Source organism: Copidosoma floridanum, unplaced genomic scaffold (genome assembly GCF_036245765.1).
Source record: "Copidosoma floridanum isolate Cflo_tuat_1 unplaced genomic scaffold, Cflo_Japanese_pri ptg000034l, whole genome shotgun sequence".
Taxonomy (NCBI): Eukaryota; Metazoa; Arthropoda; class Insecta; order Hymenoptera; family Encyrtidae; genus Copidosoma; species Copidosoma floridanum.
The window spans coordinates 10075250-10100107 of NW_028321911.1; the positions used below are offsets into that span (position 1 = coordinate 10075250).

General features: G+C 35.0%; 1 protein-coding gene across 1 annotated transcript in view; it reads right to left on the bottom strand.

Annotated features, from left to right (window-relative positions):
* The window catches only part of LOC106635815 (cilia- and flagella-associated protein 410), a 216494-nt gene that overhangs the window by 73742 nt on the left and 117894 nt on the right, over positions 1-24858 (bottom strand). The window contains exons 5-6 of the mRNA XM_089597589.1: positions 24723-24791; positions 24506-24622 (exon numbers count right to left, since the gene is read on the bottom strand). Of these exons, the coding sequence (XP_089453715.1) occupies positions 24506-24622; positions 24723-24791 (186 nt within the window). The remainder of the gene's footprint in view (positions 1-24505; positions 24623-24722; positions 24792-24858) is intronic.

Below are 24858 nucleotides of genomic sequence, written 5' to 3' on the forward strand. Positions count from 1 at the left end.
CTAGATTAGATTTCTCCCGTGTTTTTTTTCTTCATAGTTGCAACCGGCTGTACCTACGAGTTGCATGATCTTATCCACCCATTTTTGTTTCTCTAACGCTTCTTTGTCTTTTGTGAAATTTTCTGTTTTTTCGCCTATTTCTTCTTTGAATAACTTTATTACCGCTTTCCCAAGCTTTGTATATTGTCCCCTTCAACGTCTTCTGAGTGTTTCGAACAAATTTCTTGGTAATCTAGCAGCTCTACTTCCAGAACAGGCACGCATTTTATCTCGTTACTTGTATTAATGCATTCTGCGACTATTTTTCCGTTAATATTAAAGGCTAACAATATTTTTTCTTCTATCCCTTTGAGGGATATTCAGCTATTTTCTGCGTTATTTTCACTTTTTTTACCTCGCGCATAAATAATTTGTATTGATCTTGCAGGTATTCTTAAACACTCCAGCTTTACCAGTAGTATCTCTACGTCATTTAATTTAATCATATTCAGGAGCGGCGTTGGCTCAGTGGTAAGCCTGCTTGTTACTGATACAATGCAGTTCTAGGTTTCGTGGGTTCGATTCCCGGTGAATGCAGATTTTTTCAAAAACTGTTTTCATCGGGAAAAGTTTCTATGTAATCCCGGCTGTTTCAGAGCGGGTTTTTCCGTGGAATTTTCCTTTAGAGTAATTCCAGGATTTTTTTCTTGCCCCACAGATTTTCGAGCCTGGGTGAATGCAAAACAGTGTTAGGGCTATAGGTAGGGATCAGCGAACCCGATGCCAGGCGTCGGGTAGGGATCGCCGGCCTTACCGGCGAGGAGTGGCCCCTGATACACGGGGCTTCTCCGGGGATGCTAATTAGCCTGGATCCAATGCTTCGGCAAAGAGCGCCAGCTTAACTGGCGAGGAGTGGACGTCCTGGAATAATAGAGTTTTCTCCGGGGAAAGGCTACAAAGTGGTGAAAGGACCCGATGCACCATCGGTGCAGGGAGTGTCAGCTTAACTGGCAAGGTGTTCCACCAGAGATACTCACACTGTGCCCATGGATTCAGGTAGGATGCGAGGAAAAAGGTTTAGAGATGGGTGTGGCAATACACCCTCACACATGGGTGGCGAGTGGGTGGCCCCCGCGACTAGGCCAAGTAGACTGTCGTGGTAATCCGGTATCAAAAAAAAAAAATTTCATCATATTCTTGGCGGCGCTTATTTGACCCCAGTACCTTTTAAAAGTATCCAACTCTATGATTTCTTCCGCGTCGATCGGAAAGTAATGAGGGACTACATGTCATGTGCACTCAAATTCATGCAGCCAGGCCTGTACTGAACCCGATGTTTTGCGTGCTCCGTGAGTCACGCCGACTATAGCTACTCGATACCTACTGTCTATTAGCGTGTCTTTGCTAAGGAAATTTTCCTTTATGATCGAAATTTCTGCGTCTGTGTTCGCATAAAAAATTGCTTTTCCGTTCTTTAACTGTAGCCCCCTCCTAATTGGATCGATGGTGGCGTGTGCCCCGTTCTCGCTATTTTACTTTTATAGTTAATTTGGGAAGCTGATCTATTTATTCGTCACTCTCTGGAAGCTTGGGTTCGTCATTCTCTGGATGTGTGTCCGGCGCCTTCATTCGATAACTCTTTTTGCGGGCCCTACTACCTTTTCTTGTGCGTTTGCCTCTCCACTGTGTAGGAGTATCTTCGCACTATACTTTATTATGTTCTACTCTTCCCTGCCCTAAGTCAGTACTCGGGATGTTGTGGTGTGTTTCCACCCCCACTGTTTCTAGCCCCACCTTCTGCGGTCTCTCTCTCGCACATTCTCCTCCGCAGGACACGATATTCTCCGTCTCTTTTTCTAGTTTCTATTCAACGTTTGTGGACCACGCCGAATATCTTGCGAATTCAAAGCTGCGGGTGCATCTCTCCTGTTTTCAGGGCCGTATGCACCGCTTTCTCGCTGCTGTGGGCCCCTATCTTATGGTGGTCCGTTCCTGACTGGATCCTTATTATAGCCATCTCTATTGTCTTGATTTCTATAGTAGTTTGCATAACGGTTGAATGTTTCCCCGTTGTTATTGTTATACGGTCACCGTAGCCACGGTTGGTGTAATAATTACTGCCAGTGGGGTTGTAGTTATTATACCTGTTATTGCAATCATTCTTGTTATTTTAATTGTTATTTTTATTGTTTTAATTGTTATTTATGTTATTTCCAATATTGTAATAGTTGTTTTTGTTATTGTCGTTGTTATTCCTCTTGTAGTAGTTATTTTTCCTGTTAGAAGGCTCCGTTAGGCTATAACTATAGCCACTATTATAATTATCATCATTATAATTGTTAGGATTATCATTTTCGTTCCCATAATAGGTGTTATCTACGGGTTAGTTATGCCCTTTGTTTTGCTGTCTTTCCTCTTCCTACCTGTCTTGCCTACGTCAGCGGCAGTCTCTCGCATAATGTCCCAATCTCTGACAATAATTGCAGTTTTCTTTTGGTTCCCTTCCGTTATCTCTTGACGTTTTTCTCTCGTTTATCACCCCTAGCAGTTTTCGCCATTCCTTGACTGAATGCCCGGTTTGGCCGTCGTAGTATATACAGCGTTTTACGTTTGCTGCTGCTGCTCCTTGTGCCCCATTGGTGATTTCAGTTATTTTTTCACCTATACTCGCCAGGTTTACTAGTGGGCCCACTCAGTTATTGCTTTATTGTGTGCGGGCAGTGTAATTACTGGTATTGCATTCTGTAAGCTAAGGTCGCTCGCTATTTTCAGCGCTTCTATAATTGCTTCGCAGAGGGTCCTCGGGTTTAAGCATGGAATTTTACATCTGTATGTTGGATGCAAGCTATATGTAAATTGCTTTACTGCCTCTGCCTCTGCGCTTTCTTTCAGAACCTGCTTCTGAATCGGGAGTAGGCTTGGATTCAAATCATACAGCAACGTCAGCCTGTTATATAATCCTTGTACTTTTCCGCCGTAGTCTTCTATTGATTCTTGGTTTTGCTGTCTGATTATCTTCAACTGTGCCATCAGCGTGTCCGGATTGTTTATGCTACCATATCTCCTCGAAAGTTCATGAAGAAATTCCTGAACAGTCAAGAATTGAGCTAGTCTGGGCGCAAAATGTTCAGCCACTTTTCCCTTTAGTCTGCACGCAAGTTTGCTGAGAAAAAATAATCCATTTTCTGGGCCCACTTTCCGCAGTTATCCTTACCATCCTTTTGAACAGTGGCAGGTTGATTGGGTCTCTATCAAAGAACAGGATGTTGCTTGCCATATGACTAAGCGTGGGCAGAATGTTTTGTTGCGTAGTCTGCGGTCTGCGTGGGTGGTTATGGTTGTTTATAGCTTGTATGTATTCAGTGTGTCGGGCCCTGGTAAGTGCTAAGTCACCCTATGTACTATCCCTATTTACTCTAGAATAGACTAGATCTCCATAATTATTATTTGACGGTGGCACTGTTGCTATAAATGCGGCTTCCTTCATTTATTAAAGTTTATCACTCATATCTTTTATTTTGTCTAGTAGCTGTTGATTATGCGAGCCTCTTATTCCGGGATTTCCTGGCTCTTCATATTCGTAGCAGTTTGATACAAAATTCAGCCGCTCTGGTCTCTCTGGCATGTTCCATTGCGTCAGTGGGAGGTTTGCCCCTTTTATTCAAGCCCCATATATTTCTGCCACTCCTATAGTATTTTCCCCGATGACCCGTTCACTAAAACCGCCCGCTTCTCTGTTTGTAAAACCTATGTTCCCCCGAGTGTCACAAAATTCGTCCCTGGGCTCTGTGCTCATCGGCAGAAAATCTGCAATGGTTCCTGTAGCATTACGTGACGTGTCTACTCTCTCTGTCTGTTTTAACCAAGCTTTCATCGTCGAGAACAGGCCCATCACCTTCGCTTTAGTATTTTCGTCTACGGCGTCGAGTATCTCACACCCTTCCGCTTCTATTTCAAGTTCCAGCATTTGTTGTCTTGTATTTGTTATCTTAGTTCTGTCGTCATTTATTTCTTTCCCGTTATTCGCAACGTTGTAGTTAGTACCCCCAGAGAGTGGCATGTTTGCTGTAGATGTTGCTAGGGTTTTCCTAAATGCCTCTCTTTACTCACACGACACACTCGAGCCCTATTTGAAAAATGCAGCTAGCCCTGAGCCAATATATGTATATATATATATATATATATATATATATATATATATATATACACGTTGTGTGTGAACGCGTGGGTTTGTTGTATCGGAAAAGATAATGCTGAGGACCCCTCTTACCCGCTCTCGATACGTTATATGTTATGTTCAGGTCCTAATATTTGGTTCCTTTCACCTAGCTACAGCAGCTTGAGAGAGAACAGACGGGCGAGAGAGTTTCCCTACTTTCCGTGCTTGATCCAATTTCTGACACTTATCCTTTCCTAAGTACGCTGTTCTCTCTCCCCTCTGGTCTCTGCTGTTTCCTGTTTTCGACCGACTCGTTGGGTTCTTGCGTTATGACTCACTGATTTTTCACCCTGTTCTAGAATTCTTTTATCACGGGAATCGTTTTTCCAACAAAAATTCTACTAATCCAATGCGTTTTAAGTCTATTTTATCGCGTGATTTATGTTTTGCGTTTAAGAAAAAAAACACTCTAAAAGGGGGAATGGACGAAATAATATATATATATATATATTCATGTATATTTGCATATATCAAAAATAAAAAAAAATTTAAAAAATCCAACGCTCTTATCTCTACCTAATTAGTGCCTCTCTTATTTTGCCTTGGGATTAAGGGATACAATTAATTTTATCAAATATGTACTCACGTGCTAGTCGATATGCACACTAATAGGGATAAAATTCCTGGGACCATTTTCCTTGCCTCTTGTCTTCTTGATCCTGTGATTATCAGCAATTGTTACCCTAGTCCTACTGGCTTCCGGGCTGCTGTCACCACTGCTTGTTAACCGGTGCTGTTGCCTCTGATCGGATCCTCGGCTTCTTGATTTCAAATCGTTGTATTCTCACGGCACTGCACTATGTGTACTTCTGGGCGGAATTTTTTTGAAACGAGTACAATGAAAGAAAGAGAAAAAAAAATTCCAACTCTTACCGTACCTCACACTTAGCACCAAAACTGTTACGTAGAGAAGATATTAATAAGGAGGTGCGTCGTGAGAATGACCGCCGCTTGTTATTTTGAAGACCTTTATTCAAGTTACCATAATCATAGGCAAAGTAGCACATGTATTTCCCTTAAAGGCTAATCGTATACTCCCCCGAAAGACTCTTTCCTTGCTCGCGCTTCCCTTCCCTTGGCGTTAGGGCCCCTCGTTACGAGATTTGAGGAGACGGAGCGTAGAGTCACCCCTATACTATCGTACGTTACACACTGAAGCAACTCCAAAATTGAAATTAGAATTTTTTAGTTTACATAGAACAAGAAACCGCTTTTAGGAAATCGTAACGACCTTAATAATGCATAAAACTTTTAGTTGTTTCTGAACTGGTATGAATATAAAAAAAAGAAAAAATTCAAGAATCAGATCATTAAAATTAGTCGAAGAATTTAAGAGATATCTGACTAGTGGCCCCGTCTCAGCTTCTCCCAAAATTCACTGAGTGTAGTAGTATGGTGTGTTGACACATAATGTAAAATATATTCAGTTTTTTAATATTTTAAAATTTTTCATCTATTCTTGACACTTCACGAAATAAAAAAGTTCTAATAAAAAAAATTTTTTCGTTTGGAATCGATGTCGATGCAGTTCTAGTCAGGTACTAAGCTGCAGAAAAGTAAAAAAAATATAATATTTCTGGAAAGTACCGTAGGTCACGTAAGATATAAAACAGTTGTTTGCCCCAGAAAGAACCGTTAATTTGCACTTTTTTACGCTAAAACATAAGAAAAGAACTCCTTACTAAAGCGATTAAGATTAACAACTGATTTAAAAAAATGTAATAAGAAAAAAAATTGTTTTTAATCCCTGACTTTAACCTCAAGAGCTACAAAGTCCTTGAGCCTTCTCTATCCACCTCTAACGCCACAAAAGATTTTTACATATTATTCCATGTATTTTAATAGCTAGAAAATTTAAGTTATCGATGTAAAGTTACTAGTGCTGCTTTAATCTTAATAAATATTATGTGTCAGTTTCTAAACGCCTATTGTAAATTTAAAACATTTACAATTTTCCTTTCAATTTGACGTCTTACAATCTATTCAACCTGAAAAAAGGATGATGGAATTCTATTACTGCAGTCTGTGTACGGATTTTGACCCTTCAGAGGAGATTCAGTAAACAAAAATACGTGAAAAATCGAAAATTTTCTTGGAATTGAAGACAACTGGTGCTATAAAAACCCACAGTAAATGGGGCCTAAAGTGTGCCAAATACGGTTTTTTCCACTTAACTCTCTTCAGGCTCGTTAAATAAAAAAAAGTTTCAAACAAAATTTGTAGAACAACCGTTTTATGAATCGATCCGTGCAAATTTAATGTTAATAAATTAAAAAATAAATTATTAATTCGCAAAAAAAAACGAAAACAAAGCGTTTTTGTAAAAAACTCATATCTTTGCAAAAAAAAAAATTTTTTTTCATAAAATGTAGAGAAAGAGCAGCTCTTACCTTACTTAAAAACCACGTTTTCGAAAAATTTAGCAATATCTTTAATTTTTTGAAAAAATTGAATTTTTCGAAAAAATCAGGTTTTTTTAAAAGCTCTATACCTCATAGACGCTTGCATTTTTATTCTCTTTTCTAAGCTTAAAATTTTGTAGTTATGTTGTTTATTATTGCACACTTTTTTAACTAATCGGTAATTGGCAAAAAGTCGTTTGAAAAATTGGGTGTTTTTTAAAAAATCTAAAAAGTATTTTTCTATAAGAAAATTTTTTTTTCTTTTTATTTTGGACAACAGTATCGAATATATGGTATTTTTCTATGCATTTACCAGAAAAAAATTCTGTCTGCACGACCCTTTGGAGCCGAAATAATATTTTTTTTTTTTTTTTGGAAAAAATCTAGTACCCTTATTTTTGCATATTGAGGGCAGAAATTTTGAAAGTTTTTAGTTTAATGTGTACTTTTTATAAAAAAATACTAGTACAACATATTTACTCTCTATTATTTGGAAACTCAATGGCAAGCGAAGGATACTTGGGGCCCACTACTTCGCTGGCAGTACCGGTGTACGGTTGGGGGGGGAGAGGGAGAGAAGGCGGATCGGGGTCCTCGCTAACTCCACTTTTTGCTTCTGCTCCTTTCTTAACTGTGCAGTGTGGAGAGCACATGGTCAGCAAGCCGTTAGTGTTGACTTCATTATTGTGTTCCGATTGTTGTTTAATTTCGAAATAAAGGTAAGTTTTAATACTGTTTTGTACTGCTACAATAACTTTTATTATTTATTTACTAATAACTGTGGGTGCTTTATTTGTCATATCAAAACAAATGCGTCTCCTGCATAAGCTTAACATTAAAAAACGTATTTTCCCTGAGTATGTGTCAACTTTCAATCGCGTTACTTGTTGTGGGTCAAGTGTAGTACAATTTTATATCCTTCAGTAGTGTGTGACACGTTTGACTGTGCTATTTGTTATTTCCTGCAATTACATATAGCTCTTCTTATCATAGATTGCTTGAAAAAATGTTGGACAAGAGTAAAGAGTTGGAGGAGTTGCGTCAGGCGGCAAACTCAGAGCAAGGGACGATGGCAGACCCGGAGTACCTGGAGTTAAGCCTGGCAGGCAAGCCAGCGCACAGTGGGCGGATTCGGGTTTTAAGTGGCAAAAACCTAATATCTCAAGAATGCAAAATGGTAGCCATCAAATTCTTGTTGGACCTTTAAGTTCTGATGATGTAGATCATAGGAAAACTACTAATAACCCTAAACTAATGTATTCTAACCTCAAAATTATTGAGAAAACTTAAAAATCTTATTGATTTAGCCAAAAAATAATGAAAAAACTCAGTTATAGCAAAAAATTTTGTCCATTTGACATAATTTATCATTATTACGAAGTATTCAACATACTGACGTGTCACATAACCACAAACCCACAAACTTTAAGTTTTTAATGTAACAAACCTCATATCTCATGAACGAACAATGGTAGCTAAACAATTTTTATTAGACCTTGAAGCTTTGATGATAAAAAAAATAGAAAAACTATTAGGAATCCTAAACTTATATATTCTAACCTTAAAATTGTGAAGAAAACTAAAAACAGTGATAAATTAGGTCAAAAAAACATGAAAAAACTAGTTCTAGCAAAAAAATTTGTCCATTAGACACGATTTACTATTATTACAGAGTAATTAACATAGTGACATGTATTATAACCTCAAAGTTAGAAACTTCTGAATTTTTGCGTCAGAAACCTCTTTTTAATATCTTATAATAACAAATTTTTAATATCTTACAAGGGAAGAATGGTGGCTTAAAAATTCCTGGTACACCTTAAAGCTGTGATGATATGGAATACAGGAAAAATATTAAAAATCTCAAGTTTATGTATCCCAACCTCAAAATTACTGAAGAAACTCGAAAAATGTTAATTTGGTCAAAAATTCATGGAAATAATTAATTATAGCAAGGAATTTCAACTGTTAAACATAATTTACTGTTTTTTCAGAAGATTCAACATACTCACAAGTAGCATAACCTAAAAGTACGAAATTTCCCCTTTCAATGCCAGAAACCTTATATCTTTCAAAAGAAAAATGGCACCTACAAAATTTTTATTTGAGTCTGATGCACAGATTATTGAAAATACGGTTAAAATATTTTTGGTGATTAAAATTGTCAAATTCTACCTTGAATAATATAAAAAATATTTAAAAAATAAATAATTTAGTGTAAAAATCATAAAAATAAAATTACATTCGCAATTAATCTTGTGTGTCAGACACGATTCACTCTTGATACAAAGTATTTACCTCAATTAAATGTAGGATAAACCCATATGTACAACAACATGCAATGCCGTACAGCTTTTCTTAAGTAATTACACAGAAAACTCTGTCATCTTTTTCAGAAGGGTAGGCATTGTTAAAAACGTTTGTGAGCTTTCGAAAGAGCTGTTTTTTTGCCAACTTTGTTGAGTTGTAGTATATTGTTGGCGAGGTAGTTCAAACTTAGGTATCCCTCAAAAGGACTGGTGAACCCAACTCTTTCTTGATTAAATTTTCCAGCAAACGTGATTGCTGGGATACTTTAGCATGGTCTTCTCTGGTCTGCAGTTGTAGTATCAGACTGGTTGGGAGGAAAAAGAGCATCACACCACAGATATTAGTGTTCAAAGCACTTTCTTTTTTCGTGGAATTGTCATTTTAGCAAACTAAAGTGGAGATAAATTTGTGACACTTGTCTGTTAAAAACTGTTCCGTTTGCTTAAGTTTGCTTCTCCTTTGTAGTTTTGCTTCAAATTTCGTTGAGTATTCGACTTTAGAGGTCCCTAAAAAGAACTGGTAAAATTGATTTTGGTTTAGTAAACGTTAAGATTTATGTTGCCCTTCAAAAAGGCCAATGGTAACACTTTTTGTCAGTCTTTATTATGCTCAACTGTCGAGAACCGGCTGTGGGTCGATAAGGTGACAAAACCGGAGCTGGCGTTCTGTCAGCAGCGCAGATCTGCCGCTTGACATGGCTTGCTGTTTCAGTAAGGCTGCTGTGGTAGCACCTGGTTAGTTAGAAGAACGGTCATAACGCTTTAAAGCAGTAGAGGTAAATGTGTTCTTGCCCGACGTCTTCTGCACGGAGAGAAAAATCATGAAACAAACCCAAGATGGCGATGAAAACGCCCCCCTACTTTTGACCCTATGTTTTGAGCTCGTAGCGTCAATAACTCGATAGCATACGATGGGTGCGTTCGCGACATGGTTAGAAGGTATAGAAATTGCTCAGATTGTCTGATGCAACATCTATGAGGGTATGTCGCAGAGCAGATGGCACGACCGTGCCTTAGTGAAAATGGCGTCGTTTACGCGTCACAGTATACTTATATACACAACTCTAACTTGTGTGCCTATACATATTCTATATATAGGTGACTCTTATGTACAAGTATACTGTTACACAGTGAACGACACCATTTTCAAGCAAAAAATTTAGCGCTGAAGACTTCGTGTTAAGTAAGATAGGTGATAATCAAACAGATCCAACTCCTGCAGCTATCTTAATTGATTATCTGAACTCATCACTGCAAAAAGCACCTACTCATGGAATTAACAAGCGTAATGAAACCTCAGGTTCGTAGCTACGTTAAATTTTTGTCGAGTAATTACCTTAAATGTACCTTAAACCTTAAGAGTATTATAACAGCTTCTACAGGAACAAGCTGTAATTTTCTAATACACATTCGCGAAAAAGATTTTTCACTAACAATACAATTAAATATATTATCCCGTACATCTTAAGATTATTAAGACAATTTTTTACTTTGTTCCAGACTTTTTACCTGCGTACAATTATGTTCACGAAATAATTTCTTCGAACATTTGAGGTCCCTTTTTGTTAAAAAATTAATCTTATATAAACGCTGCTAATTATCGTCGTGCGCTGCAACAAAAAAAAATAAATTAGAATATGCTGAATCCTCGCGCATAGCGTTTTATGTGATTAACTGCGAAATCTTCAAGAGCGAGTTTTTCAAGTTCTCCATCATTTAAGAGTAACGCATGCCATGTAATGCACTGTTTTTACAATATAAATTTACTGTATCATCGTACATGTACACATCTGTTTTTGATAGAAGCACCCCAGAAAGATTAAATTAGTGAGCTGAGGAACCGCATTCACATTTTCAAGAATTTCAAGGAGTCGTTTTACATGCGAGCCACAAAAAAAATGCGCCAGTGGTGCTTTACACAATGAATACTGCAATGAATACTGCAGACTAAGGGATAGCATGCGAGTGACTGGAGACGAACAAACAACAAGCCTGAAGGTAACATTCTGGTGACGGTAAAATAATCAAATTGATATTGTTTTTAACTAAATATTTATAATATATTCAAGTAATTTCTTGTTTATTTCTTGTAGTACTCAGAAAAGAAGTCATTAAAAATTTAAAACATGGTATCGACGGTACTGATGAAAACTATAAACAGTGTTGGGCATGTATAGCTCGCGCTGAAAAGTTGTAATTCTTCAGAGATAAAGAAATAGATAAAACTTTTAATTTTTTCTGTCTTATGACATCTTTTAGGATATACTTCAGTTAAGTCTTACGATACTTTTTTTCGATTTTATTTATACATGGCACAAATTTTTTTTCCCCAGTTAACACAAGAGTGTAAAGTAGAGCACAGCAACCATGATTTTATCCAAATACACTGGCCTCAAATAAGCAAATTAACTATCAAAGTAGCACGTGATTGTAAGGATTTCACGATAAAAAAATTTTTGTTAAAATATACTATAAAAAATGAAAAGAATTAGGTTTTAAAAGATAAGTTTAATAATGCTACTTTTAGTTAGGGGGCCAGGTCCGTCCCGTAATCCCCAGTGTGTCCACGACTTCTGTAAGGCTATTTCGATGTATTTTTTCCTCCTGAATCTAAATTTTTTGGTCCAAAGTCCAACAAATTGCATGTTTTTTCGTTTTAAACAATTTATATTAACAATAACAAAATAAATTGTTTATTGACAAAAAAAATCAAATCGGATTCTTTGGCACATTTTGAACAAAAACCCAACCAGTATGCATATATCTAAACCCCATAGAGTTTGCGTCAAAAATTCCTCAAGTTTGAAAAAATGTGTTTTTTCACGATTTTTGATCGCGTCTTACTTAACTGCTACTGCATGTAACTTGTTCTTACAGAAATTTTCCCATTCCAGTTTCAATGTATTTTTGTATCCTTAATCTACATTTGTTGGTCCAAAGTCCGAAAATAGTCACATTAATTGTTATAAACAATAACAGAAAAATTGATTTTCTGACACACCAAAATTTTTTCAAGAGTGTTTGGCTTATTTTATACCGTAAAGGTTTCTTGAAATTTTTTACAAAATGTACGGTGAACTAAGAAAAATTTGTAAAGTTCAGACAAATTGTCCACACATACACATGAGCGTGCGCGCACGCACACAGATATATATAATTTGTTTTGTTGTTGTTAATGTAAATTGTTTAAAACAAAAAAACGGGCCATTTGTCGGACTTTGGACCAAAAAATTTAGATTCAGGAGGAAAAAATACATCGAAATAGCCTTACAGAAGTCGTGGACATACTGGGAATTACGGGACGGACCCGGCTCCCTAACTGTTACGGTAAGTAATAAAATTAACAAAATTTACATTTCCTTTTCTAATTACAATGGTATCTGGTTTTTATAAAAAATCCTAATGTATTAGCTTTTCTTATCTTGTCACTACTATTCCTGAAAATCACTAAGTTAACATCCAAGAGTAAATTTGGAAAAAAAACTGGAGGCCAGAGAAATCATTTATTTCTAAAGCTTTCGTGCATCACCTTAAGGTATGTGTGTGTTCTTTTAATACTCCTCGTGGATTTAAAATCTTTCGAGATTTGTAGTCTGTACCTTAGCTTTATTTTAACAGAAGAACTCGAATTGCCTTTTTTAAAAGACTGCAGCAACGTCATTAACTTATTTATTTTGTAAACTAAACGATTGACTTGTACACCAATGCGTTGGGTTTCTTAAATCATGAGAGTTTAAAGTTTCAAAGTGAAGCGCATAATTATACATCTCGAGTAATTAATTTTTCTTTTTTAACGTGTGTACAAGTATAATTTTTATCCGTCTGCCAAATTAATTATCGTTTAACTCAAGATTCTTTACTTCCTAGTTGTATGTTTTGCTTATTTTCCATTTTTAGGGCTCTGATAAAGTAAGGGAAAAGTCATTAGAAATACTTGAGCAAATTAAAAGTATGCACACTGAACACCGTTTAGTGTTTAACTATCCTCCTATTGTCATTAACGGGGAATCTTTAAGTGCAATAAGAAGTGTGTTCATCACTTTTACTAAGTACTGTACCCTTTCAAAGCCATTGATATTACTTACAAAATAAGTAAAGTTTCCGGCAACAAATTTCCTCTAATAACGAATCATCTCTGGTCCTTACTCGAGTGCGAAGTGTACAAATGTGTTAGAGTGAATAAAGGAATGACAGTAACAAAAATAAGAGAAGAGTTGTTACGTTATGCAATAATTCCGCAATAACATTCGGTTTTTATTATCATCTGTTCAATTACTGTTTTTTTATGATACAAGAGTTAATAATTCATTGCAAATATTAATATAGTTTTATGTATTGAGGCCAAAAAACTATTTTACGACATTATTGAAAATAATACAGAGATTACAAAATGTATCATATTCAGTGTACGAATAAAAAATAGTAATATATTACTTTGTTGTTAATTTATTTATTTTATTTATTTCATAGTGGCTTCTCCTATTGCGACAGTATTATACATATAATCCGAGATATTTTTTACTTTTGCTCTCTAGGTGTGTAATGTGAATTATCACCATTAAAAAAGTCTCCAAAGATAATTTTTCCTTGTCTTCGTAAATTTTCTTCGAGGATTTCTTCGAGGACTTTTTTTACGGGGATTTCATTGATTGCTATGTATCAAGTGTATATAAGAGCTTGGCCAAGGGCGGATCCAGAGGCTTGTGAGAGGCTTGCACCCTAGCGCTGAACTTTTCCAATTTGCGCCCAAAAAACAGGCACACAATTTTTTACTTTCGGCTCTTACTTTGCACCTAACAGGAGGAAATAGTAGTTTTCCTACGAGTTTGAAAAGTCTCTGTTTGCGAACCGAGAGGTTTGCGGCCCGAGCCGAAGGCGAGGGACGTAACGAGGTTCGTAAAGGAGACTTTTCGAACGAGTTCCGGAAAACTGCTTTTTCGCCCGAGGAAGAACCAGCCTCCCAAAACCACCTGAGGGCGGAAATAGTAGATTACGTACGAGTTCGGAAAAGCTTTTTTTGCAAACCGAGGGATTTGCGGTCCGAGCCAAAGGCGAGGAACGTAACGAGGTTCGTAAATAAGCCTTTAGGAACGAGTTAAGGAATCTATTTTTCTGCTGGAGACCCAAAATTAAGCGGCAAAGGTGCTATTTTGAGGCAATGATTATTGAAATAATAAATATTACATTATTTAACTTATTATTTCAATTTATAAAGTTGTCAAACATTTATCTTGGATCTGCTGAGTTATTGAAAATTTGGGGGAGGGGGGCAATCACCCCTATCGACTCCTCCTCTGGATCCACACTTGCACTTGACTACACTCACAATGTTTCACATAATATTTTTAAATGAATTTTTAGATTTGTATGATTAAATAACCATAAATATAATGCACTTTTATGACACGTTTTTTTTTGTTTTAGTTTTTAAGTATAAGTGCATTAAGAACCAGAGGAAAATCGCAACAATGGATCCAGCAGTGGCGGGTAACATTAGCAGTAATAATATGTAAAAAGAAATTTTTAATTTTTCGTTGAATCTGTATAGCAACTCGTACATATCCAGAAAATCTATCGACGGCATAATTAATTTTTTGAATAATTTTTATAATGCATTATTCATTCCCTTCGTTGAGCAACAAATACAGAATGAAGTAAAACCATTGATAAATGCCGAGGCACATCAGAAGGTTCGATTTATTCTTAATAATTGTAAACATATGTTTAAGAACTACTCATCCAAATATTTAAGGCTGATTGAATACGAGAAAAACAATATATACATTACCTCTGTACAAGTAGAGAGAGGAAAAGAACAAATACACGTTCAGATAAATGATAAAGTGAAAATTGAATTAAAGTCGATGTATGCTGCATATGTTTCATTACGATATAGTTTCAAAGCATCTTACGAAAAACTTAATGTATTTAATTGTGTGAACAAGTGTATGTACGATTTATCACAAGATAAAGTTGAAATATCTAGTACAACTCTAGGAAAGTTATGTATAAAAAAATATTATAGCGATAATAAGTTAGTTTGTTCAATTTATTTTGTATGAGGACGAGTTTAAATGTAGAAATCCATTGGGAAGTCGAGCAGGTTATCAAAAATTGTGTGGGGTGTACGCATTGGTTGCATGTTTACCTCCTCATTGGAGTGCGAAACTAATAAATGTTTTTGTTGACAATGTTTTTAATACTAAACACTTGAAGCAATTTGGTAATTAAGCAACTTTTCGACATATAATTGATGTAGTAACCATTTATCTCAAAACGGTAGAAACATAATCATAAATGGTAAATAATTAAAAATTTATTTTGAATGTATCCTTATTCTTAGAGATAATGTAGGATTAAAGACGATGTGTGGCTTTTTTGGTAGCTTCTTGTAAGTTGTATTGTTGAATGTGCACTGCCCCAAGGAATGATAGTAGAAAATGAAAACTATGTTAAAACGTGAGAATTGTACAAAGAAGCAATGGAAAAGAATAATTTAGAAAGTATTGGAATGAAAGAGATCTGTGTGTTTGATCGCATTAATAAATTTAATGTTTTGGAGAATGTTACAGTAGATTTAATGCACGACATGTGTGAAGGAGTGGCCAGTTGTACTATAAGTAAAGTCTTAGAAGGTTTAATCCAAAGTAAAATCATATCATGAAAAGAAACAAATGACTGAATTGCAACTTTTGATGACAACAAAGTTGAAATAAAAAACAAGCCTAAGCCTCTAGCTTTTCTTAAAAGCAAAAAGAGAAAAGAGAAATTAAAAATCAAACAATCTGCAGCCTAAATACTATGCCTTAGTTGTTATCTTGTATCAATGATTGGTGTTTTAGTTCCTGTTGATAAAGAGCACTGCAAATTATATTTAAGTCTAAGAAAGATAATGGAAGGACTAACATCACAAATTATGACAAAAGCTTGAATAATAGATTTCAAAGATATTGTTACAGGGTACAAAACATTATATTTCAAATTTTTAAAAATAATTAAACCCAAGGATGCACTTTTTTTTTAATTATTGCCGAGTTACGTTATTGCATGAGTCCCCAAAACATATTTCCGATGAAAAATTTGAACGAAAAAATAAGAAATTGAAAGAAATAGCTGTTGGTACAACCTCTAATATTAATTTACATATAACAGTTGCTATAAGAAATCAGTTAATTTTGTGTGCCATGACTTTTTCTGTAACCGATAGTATTTCTGATGTAGAATTGAATTAAGTTCAAATAAATAATGCGTACTTCATGTGAAAACATCTTTTACCCAACCTTCTAATAGAAATCACCGTTCAAACTTTAAAAAATGTTTTGATTCTTGGAAAACCATTGGAAATTGGAGATGTATTTGTAATTGACACATCGAAAGACAGTCCACGGTTTAATTTTATTTATAACATTTTTTTCTGTGGCTAACGATGTTTATTTCCTAACCAAAGAATTACACATTAACTACTTTAATAATCATTACTATGCATATAGCGTAAGTCACAATAAAACCGAACCAAATTTAATCATAAACGTAATCATAAAAACTGCGCTATGTTGAAAAATTTCGAACATTATTACATTGTTTGTGTTATCTGAATATGATATATAAGATGTAAAATAATCTGTATAACAAACTGTACAAACAACTGTTTAATATTACATATCCATCGTAATTTTGATACAATAAATAGTTTAATAATAGTGTAGAAATTATAGAAGATTTTTGAATGTTTAACAAAAATAATAACATAAAAGTGATAGTATTAATATTTATTAAATTTTTATCATTGTATACTCCTACCAGTATACCACTCATGTAGTTTGTATTATATTCAATAACACATTGAATGTGTTTACATATAACTAGGGGGCTTCGCCCCCTGCGCGCTCCACGCGCCAACCCCCAAAATTTTTTGATTGAACATATTTCTAATAATTATTTAATCCGAATGGTATGATTGAATTTTAAAGATAAATCTAACCCTAAACGATAAAACGACCTCGATTAGCCTTTAGGGTGCTAAATGTAGCCAGCGCTTGTCTACTTAATCTTATATGTACATTTAAATGTACCGCCTTTCATTACTCGCGACCAATCAGATTACGACGTATTCTGTCGACAGTCACGTGATAGTCATTCGTTTAGGATATATACGTATACATTAAAAGTGGTCTGTGCCTTAATTCCGAAAACGCGAACATCGTATGCTATGGAGGTATCAACGCTACGAGTTCAAAGCATAAGGTCAAAAGAAGGGGGGGGGGGGAATTTCCATCACCATCTTGCGTTTGTTTTATAATTTTTTTCTCCATTGGGTGTTATGCCAGAGACGTTAGCGTTTAGAACGATTTTTTTCGTGGCACTAAATCAACTTAGTGGTCCAGGATGGAAATCCACATAGGTCGCTTGTCCATTGAAGACTGTCAGAGTGTCACCTATATCTGAGATACCCAGATGTGAATATTATCAACAGCCTCACTAACTTCGACTGCAGGTGGCTTTGATTTCACGTCAACGTCACCTAGTGAATTATACTGGACTAAAGTGCAAAGCTCGCGTTTTTCGTAAGACTTTAAACTTATTTATTGCTATTATTGTTAATTTTTTCAAGAAAAAAAAATTATGTGAACACCATCGAGGAAGTGTCAAGAATCTGTAAAAAATTTCAGCAAAATCCGTTAAGTAGTTTTCACGGTTAGCAATCACAATGTTTTTTTGAACTTTGCTTTATATATTAGTGAGATGAGATTATGCACATGGACTTACGAACAGCCATATTTTTCATAGCATAATTTCATTTTCAACACCATAAACATTATTTCGAAATTTTTTTATAAGAACTTAATTTTTGATCAATAATTACAAAGCTTTCTTTGCAAGAAAGTAATATATGCATTTTTATAATTTCCATCAATCTTTGAAATTTAGCGTAAAAGAAAACTAATTTTTGCAATTTTATGCAAGAGATATTTTGGAAGATTGCTTGGTAGAAGATAAGATGTCAGTAGATATGTAATACTTTTGATCGTTGCTTGATGAAAATTCAAATCGGTATTAAAATAAATAAAAAACGAGTTCATAAGTTAATTTTTATAATTTATTACGAATGTACAAGTGTTACAATTGCTTCGGTAAATTGTATATTCTTCAGACACAGAGGTTTATGTATACACTAAAATATGTATTCAGCTTTATAACATATTGTTACGTCGGCGCGACGTATTATTCGAGTCTAAGCTTGCACTTTAAGACTCGGGCCTCGCACTTGCTGCGTAGGTAGGACGCGGGGCTAAAAAATAGCTAAGTCACTTGACAGGGTATTCTAAAAGGGGGAGCACAACTGTTTTGAACGATTCAAAGAGGTTGTTATGCAGTATCCCGATGCATTCATTCGCGACGCACTTTTGGTTTATTGATGTAACCCGGAGTGACGTATCAAATGGTGTCCCAACGTATCGAATACCGTCACGAGTAGAGGTGATTGCCCTAGATTTTACGTAAAAAACAACTCGATTATTTATCCCTGGGGTTTAGAACTTATCAATACCGTAATAAGTAATTATGCAGACTCTAAAACTACGTCCGGGACGAAAAAGAGAAAAAAGACAAAATTAACTACTTTAATTCTTTGGAACAACTTATTTTTATTTTAAGTATTAGGATCGTACACCTGAAGAGCCAGTGCGAGGTGTCCGATGCTGGAGTTCAAGCCGTACTTGGGGAGGACCGTATAGTAACAGAGGCGGACTCTAACTACCCAATCAACCGTTCGAGGGTAAAAATTAACTGTACGTTTCTGGGCCTGCAGGCTGAGTACTGGACTGAGTAGTGGACTTTGTCCACGCGCTAGTTCGAAAACAACGCACGAAAGCTTGCCAGGAAAGTCTTGGGGGAAAAGACAATAGCCCAAGATCTAATTGGCTGGAGCTGCTCTAGATTAGCCACTCAAAAATTAGCACTTCCCACATCTGGCTTGCTCTTATATATGCATTAAGAGAGAGGAAGGTGATTCACTCACTCGTGCCCTTTCTTACTCTTTTACATCCAAATCTTACAAATTTTCTATGTAACTTAATATTAACACTAAGATAAGATATTACTAAAATTTTCTAATGCTAAGCACAGTTCGTTTATTCAACAAGAACAGTGAAAATCGCTTAATATTTCGTGTAAGTGTTAATTGAATAATCGTTTAGTGCGTTGTGGTATTAATAATAGGTTTAGTAGTAGTAATTTTTAGTCAGTAATAACTACAAGAGTTGCTAGGTTTGCCGTATCTATTAATCAAACAAATTAATAATCGTGAAAGATTAATTTCATGATAAATTCATATACTTCTCTTTGCCTACTCGTTGGAGAGGACGTCGGCTCGTGATGCCCTGGAGATTTGAAAATTCCGTTACTTTTATTGGAGCGGTCATATAGACTCTCTCTCGACATATCTGAGTCAGGAAGAGTGGAAGGTGCTATTTTTGATTATTGGCTCGACTTTCTCGTTTTCCTTTAAAAATTAAACGAGTGGCAACATTTGTCAGGATTACAAAAATTAGGCTATTGTGGATGGTATAAAAATTTTACAGTGTAAAGGGGTAGCTCAGGAAATCGTGCATCTGCAAAAACAAATGAAAAGAGAATAATATTGCTTTGCTAGATTTATCGTAGTTTGCACGTTTACTCATATAGCTGTTGCCCATTGTTAGTATCGTGAATTCATCCTGGTAGTGTCTGCTTTATTACTAAAATTAACTATATTTTAAATTTATCTTAGTCTACTTGTTTCATTTCTAAATTATTCTTATCTACCGACGCAGTTGTTCTCAGCTAAATTTTTGCGTCTATTAGTTCTTTAAAATTATTTTATTTTTCTGCTTTGAGAAGTATTTCATTTAATTTTCGTTTCCGGTCAGCATAGGCCAGCGTTTATGTACGTGAGTCATAAATGGTCATAGTAACTCAGCTACGAGCAGCTTTGTAGGTGATTCACCTCTTTTCAGATTCACATTGGTCTCTGCGTTTAGTGTTTTAAATATCTGCAAAGAAAACTTTGAAGAAAAGGGAAAAAAAAATTAATGTGGATACACCGATATTATTATATAGTACGTATGAGTGTAACATCAACCTATCAAAACTACTTACGAATATATGTATCATTTCAAATCTAACAACAGAGAGTCATTTAAATCTAGTTGACAGTTAAACAAAATATTTGCATCTTTCAGATTATTCATATCAGCTGTTTCTAAAGAATTTAATAATTCGCCTTTAGGTGCTACAGGTAAGACTTTAAGATTATGATTAAAATCATGATTATATTTTGACAGGTGTGGCACATAATTTGATTTTTCCGCACCACTAGCATAAGCCTCATTACATTCCTTTAAACGTTTAGTAAAAGACCTGCCAGTTTGTCCTACGTACACTGCGTCGCACGACCGACATTTCAAGCTACATACGTCTGACTTTTCTGACTGTAGTGCTTTACTTGTATCACTTTTTTGTTAATTTTTGTAAGCTTTCCTGTGTTTTAAATAAATTCGCTTTTCTGTCAAATTTTTATTGTAGTACGTTTTAACATTTTTCGAAGAAATATCTAATGTTATGGTACAGTGTGCCAAAACAAGTGTAACACTCGTATATTTATTATTAATTGTAAAAATTGACTTATTAACTCGTTTTTAATTTATTGTTATATTTTCAGTAAAAGTTGTTATTTAATATCAATACTTATAAAAATATGGGTGATCAGTCGTTTTATTAGTAGTATTTTAATAATTTCAATTGGACTAGAATTTTAGCATGAATGATATTACGACTGTTATTATCTTCATATTCAAAAAATGTGATACCCCTTCGAACTATTGTAAATAGAAATATAAAGTTTATTGTTATAGACATATTGTCCAAACTATATAAGTCGGGTAAAATTAGTTGATTTATGGCCTCAAAAATCATAAAATTGCGAACTTAACTTGAAAAATTTGTTTGTTAGACAATAACAATACAAATAACATATTAAGTTTGAACACTGATCTTATAAGGGCAAGGTGATTAAAAAGAATGGTAAGAATTGTCAAAGTTACTTTTTTTGTAATTTACGGAGAAACTATGCATTTGACAAATAAAGAAAAATTGCGTGATAAAAATACGAATATAATGAGTTTTTTTGAGCTCTGATCGGTTTAGCAGTTTTTTAATAATTTGCAAAAACCACTTTTTTGTGCTATTTTTTCTAAATTCCATAACTTTAGTTCTGTTGCATATAAAGACTTGAGACTTTGACAGAACGTATTTTATAGGCCTCAATACCCATACAAAATTTTAGCAAGATCAATGTTTTACTGTTTGAAAAAAAGGCAACTGTAATAATACTTTGATAATATATTTACTTACAATTGAGCATATGTCTCACATGCATACAAATAACAACAGTAATAAGACATTATTTTTGAAATTCAGGGAACTTCAAAATAAGTCAGAAACGAAGAGTGTTTATTAATTAGACCAAGTAAATATATTATTATATCACTATTATAATTGCTTTTTCGTTTTAAAAAGTCAAGAAATCACGGCGGCCCCCGCATTTTTTTCACATTTTGGCTGGGTATAATGGTACAGATTTGCAGGATGTCGTAGAGCAGCTCTCGATTAACAAAAAAGAGTTTTAAAAATTGGTCTACGTTGGCCCAAAACTTTTTTGTAACCATTTTTCGAAAGGACCTTTTTTCAGTTTTTTTAAAGTTCCTCAAAAAGTTTAACATCAATCTTGCTAAAATTTTGTATGGGTATTAAGGCCTATAATGCACATATTCTGTCAAAGTTTCCAAGTTTTTATATGGAGCTGAACAAAAGTTGTAGAGTTTCGAATAAATGGCACAAAAGAAAATATTCTTGCAATTTATTAAAAAACTACTGGACTGATCAGAGCTCAAAAGAACTCGTAATATTCTTTTTTTTATTACGAATTTTAATTTTCTTTACACTTGATTTGTTAAATTTATACTTTTTTAGTACATCGAAAAAAAGTGACTTTGACGATTTTTACTTTTTTTGAACCATTTTGCTTTTGTAGGATCGGCGTTCAAACGTAATATGTTATTTGTATTGTTGTTATCTAACAAAAAATTTTTTTTAAAGTGAAGTTCGCAATTTCATGTACTGGATTTGCTAGCTTTACCCAACTAATAATAGTTTATTGAGATCGTAACACTACCACATAGCTAAGTCGATGCATACAAGGTCTCTCCCAAAAGTATTCGGTCTGCATTTGTGTTTTTGCACCACAGACCTTAGCTGAGTGCTCTAAGGTACTGATATTACTAGTAACTCCTCGCAAACTTACCAGTTGCTTGCAGTTTTAAATAGCACGGTGAATTCATGCTCAGCATGTATCTGCTTGTAGTATCTAGTTCACATTTGTCGAATTTGTTTCTTGTTAAAAACTATGATTATAGTCAAAACAGAAATGAAGAATGGAATGATATAAGCGATTTGAAAATGGCCACATATCAGTTGCTAGTGATTCTCGTTCTAGTCAATGTGCGAATAGATTGCGAGACGCAATTGAAAGAAAACGATCACACTTTTGGCAAGCCAGAGACTGGCTTTTTTACTGCACCAATCTTCTAACGTATGCATCAACCTTATGCAGCAGTTTTTATCAAAACATAGTATTGTACAGTTTCGACAGCTTCCATACAGTCCTGACATAGCTTTTTGATACTTTTGGCTATTATATTAATCGAAAACGCTGTTTAAAGGACATTGTTTCAATGACAAGAAAACTGTTGAAACCAATGCAACGAATACACAAAAAGTGATTCCAAAAACTAACTTTTGAGACTGCTTTAGAAAGTGAAAACATTGATTTGAGCGTGCGGTTCAATCAAATAGAGACTATTTTAAAGGATTACACCAACCGAATTACAACGAATAAGTCAATCACCGAAAAATTGAGGTAGGTTGGATTTTTTTGGGACAGGCCTCGTGTAGATATCTCGTGGAAAAATTCCACAGGCTCTACGAAAGAAATCCAACTTTTACAATGTTAAATAAATTTACTCACATAACTTTTTACGTTCAAAATCTTTTTTACTACGAAAAAAAAATTTTTAACTTGATTTCTTCATAAAGACTTGTAACGTTTTTATCTTTTTTTTTATGAGTTCGCTACCATATATATTAGTGTGTAAACTTAATTTTGATGGATCCTAACGTGGATGTACAGCAGAGCTTCATGCGAAGAAAAGAAACTTGTAAAAAATAATGTACGCCCGTTTTTTTATTCACTTCGTCATTGCACAGGCAATAGTGTGGACAAACGTGCAGCAAAAAAAAGCTTACGATGCCTCAAGGAAACATGTAGCAAAATAAAGGGAAAAGAATGAGCGTTTGTCACCCTCTCTAAGCAAGAGATCAAAGAGGTTCGGGGAGGATACGAAGACCAATTATTACGTACGATCTTCTCCTGCTTGCACAAGTGCCCTCGAACGACGAAAGGCTTTGCCCACTGAAAACGCAAGGACGATGCTCCTGAGACTGAAAATAAGCAAAAAAACAAAGAGAGCATGCATTACTTGCCGGAGTTCGCAAAATAAATCAAGCAATAAAATTAAATGTACAGTTTTATGTCAGCAATCAAAAATGTTACAAGAGTTTATAGGAACAAAAAAAAATCAAACAATATGTATTTTTCAAATGTAAAACAATAATTAGCAAATAAGTAAGTATAAACGAATAAGCACTTAAACAAAATAAAACTTAAAGAAAGCATTTGAGCAAACGTAATTGTGCATTTAAGCAATAAGTATTAGCGAATTTAAGCAAATATAATCGTGCATTGAAGCTGTTATTGAGATTATGCCAAGATGGCTCACGATAAAATGTCCGGTCCAGCGGACCCTAAGCTCAAAAATCAGAAAAACTGAAGAACTCAGTCGAGCTAGATCTCTAAACCTAGAATGCCAGAGCCCCTGTCTCTCTAGCCCCGAAGATGCCGATGCGATCTCAGCGGTAGGCGCTGTTTTCTTCCTTAGGCTAGGGGGGCGCGGTGCGGTGAGCCATATTTCGATCCAAACCAACTGGTACTGTTGACGTCCTGTGACGAAATATGCCCTTGGTTACGTCGCCGTCGTCATGCACCAGGCATGTAGATCGTCAATTGCTCTTTCTCTTACGGGCGCCTATTCAAAGACAAGATTGTGGCGATTCGTACCGCGTCAAACGACATGAATAATAATTATTAAAAAAAAGAAAGAATATTTGGACTTCTTTGCTATACCAACGAAAAAATAAAATATAGTAGGTTACAGACTATAGAATTTTTCGTGAAGATAGCTGTATATGTCACCGTAGCTACGCGGTACTATTACGATCCCAATATTGCACACCTAAGGAGGCAAAGAAAGGAATGCCTTCGATAACATGTGTTTTTACGCGCGATCTAGGTACAGTTATTTACTGTTTCCTGTGTACATGCGATTTTACTTGGCACTGCAGGGAGGAAGTAATAACTTTACCCAGAAACTACGTGAATATAATATCAAATAAAATAATTAACTTGTTAGAAAAAAATATTACTTAAATAGAAAATGGTTTACCTCATACGCATGTCGATTGGTAAATGGACAATGGTGAATGGATGACTTATCAAAATTAGCATTTTTTCTGTCTGTATCTTGAGGTAGGTCAGCAATAGATGCTTCATCATAGCTTTGCTGAAGAAAATTAAATTGTATGTTATAAATAATTTGCATAAGTATTTATTAGATTACCCATGCTTACTTGCACATATGACACTTAGAAAAATTCAAATACCTGTTCATCCGAAGAAATATAACTTTTAGTTTGGTCCACATCAAGATCTTGTTTGTATTTAGTCAATACCTAGTACAAAGTATTTCAGTGGTATCCATGAAACTTGATTTAAACTATAGAATTTATTTAGAACTTT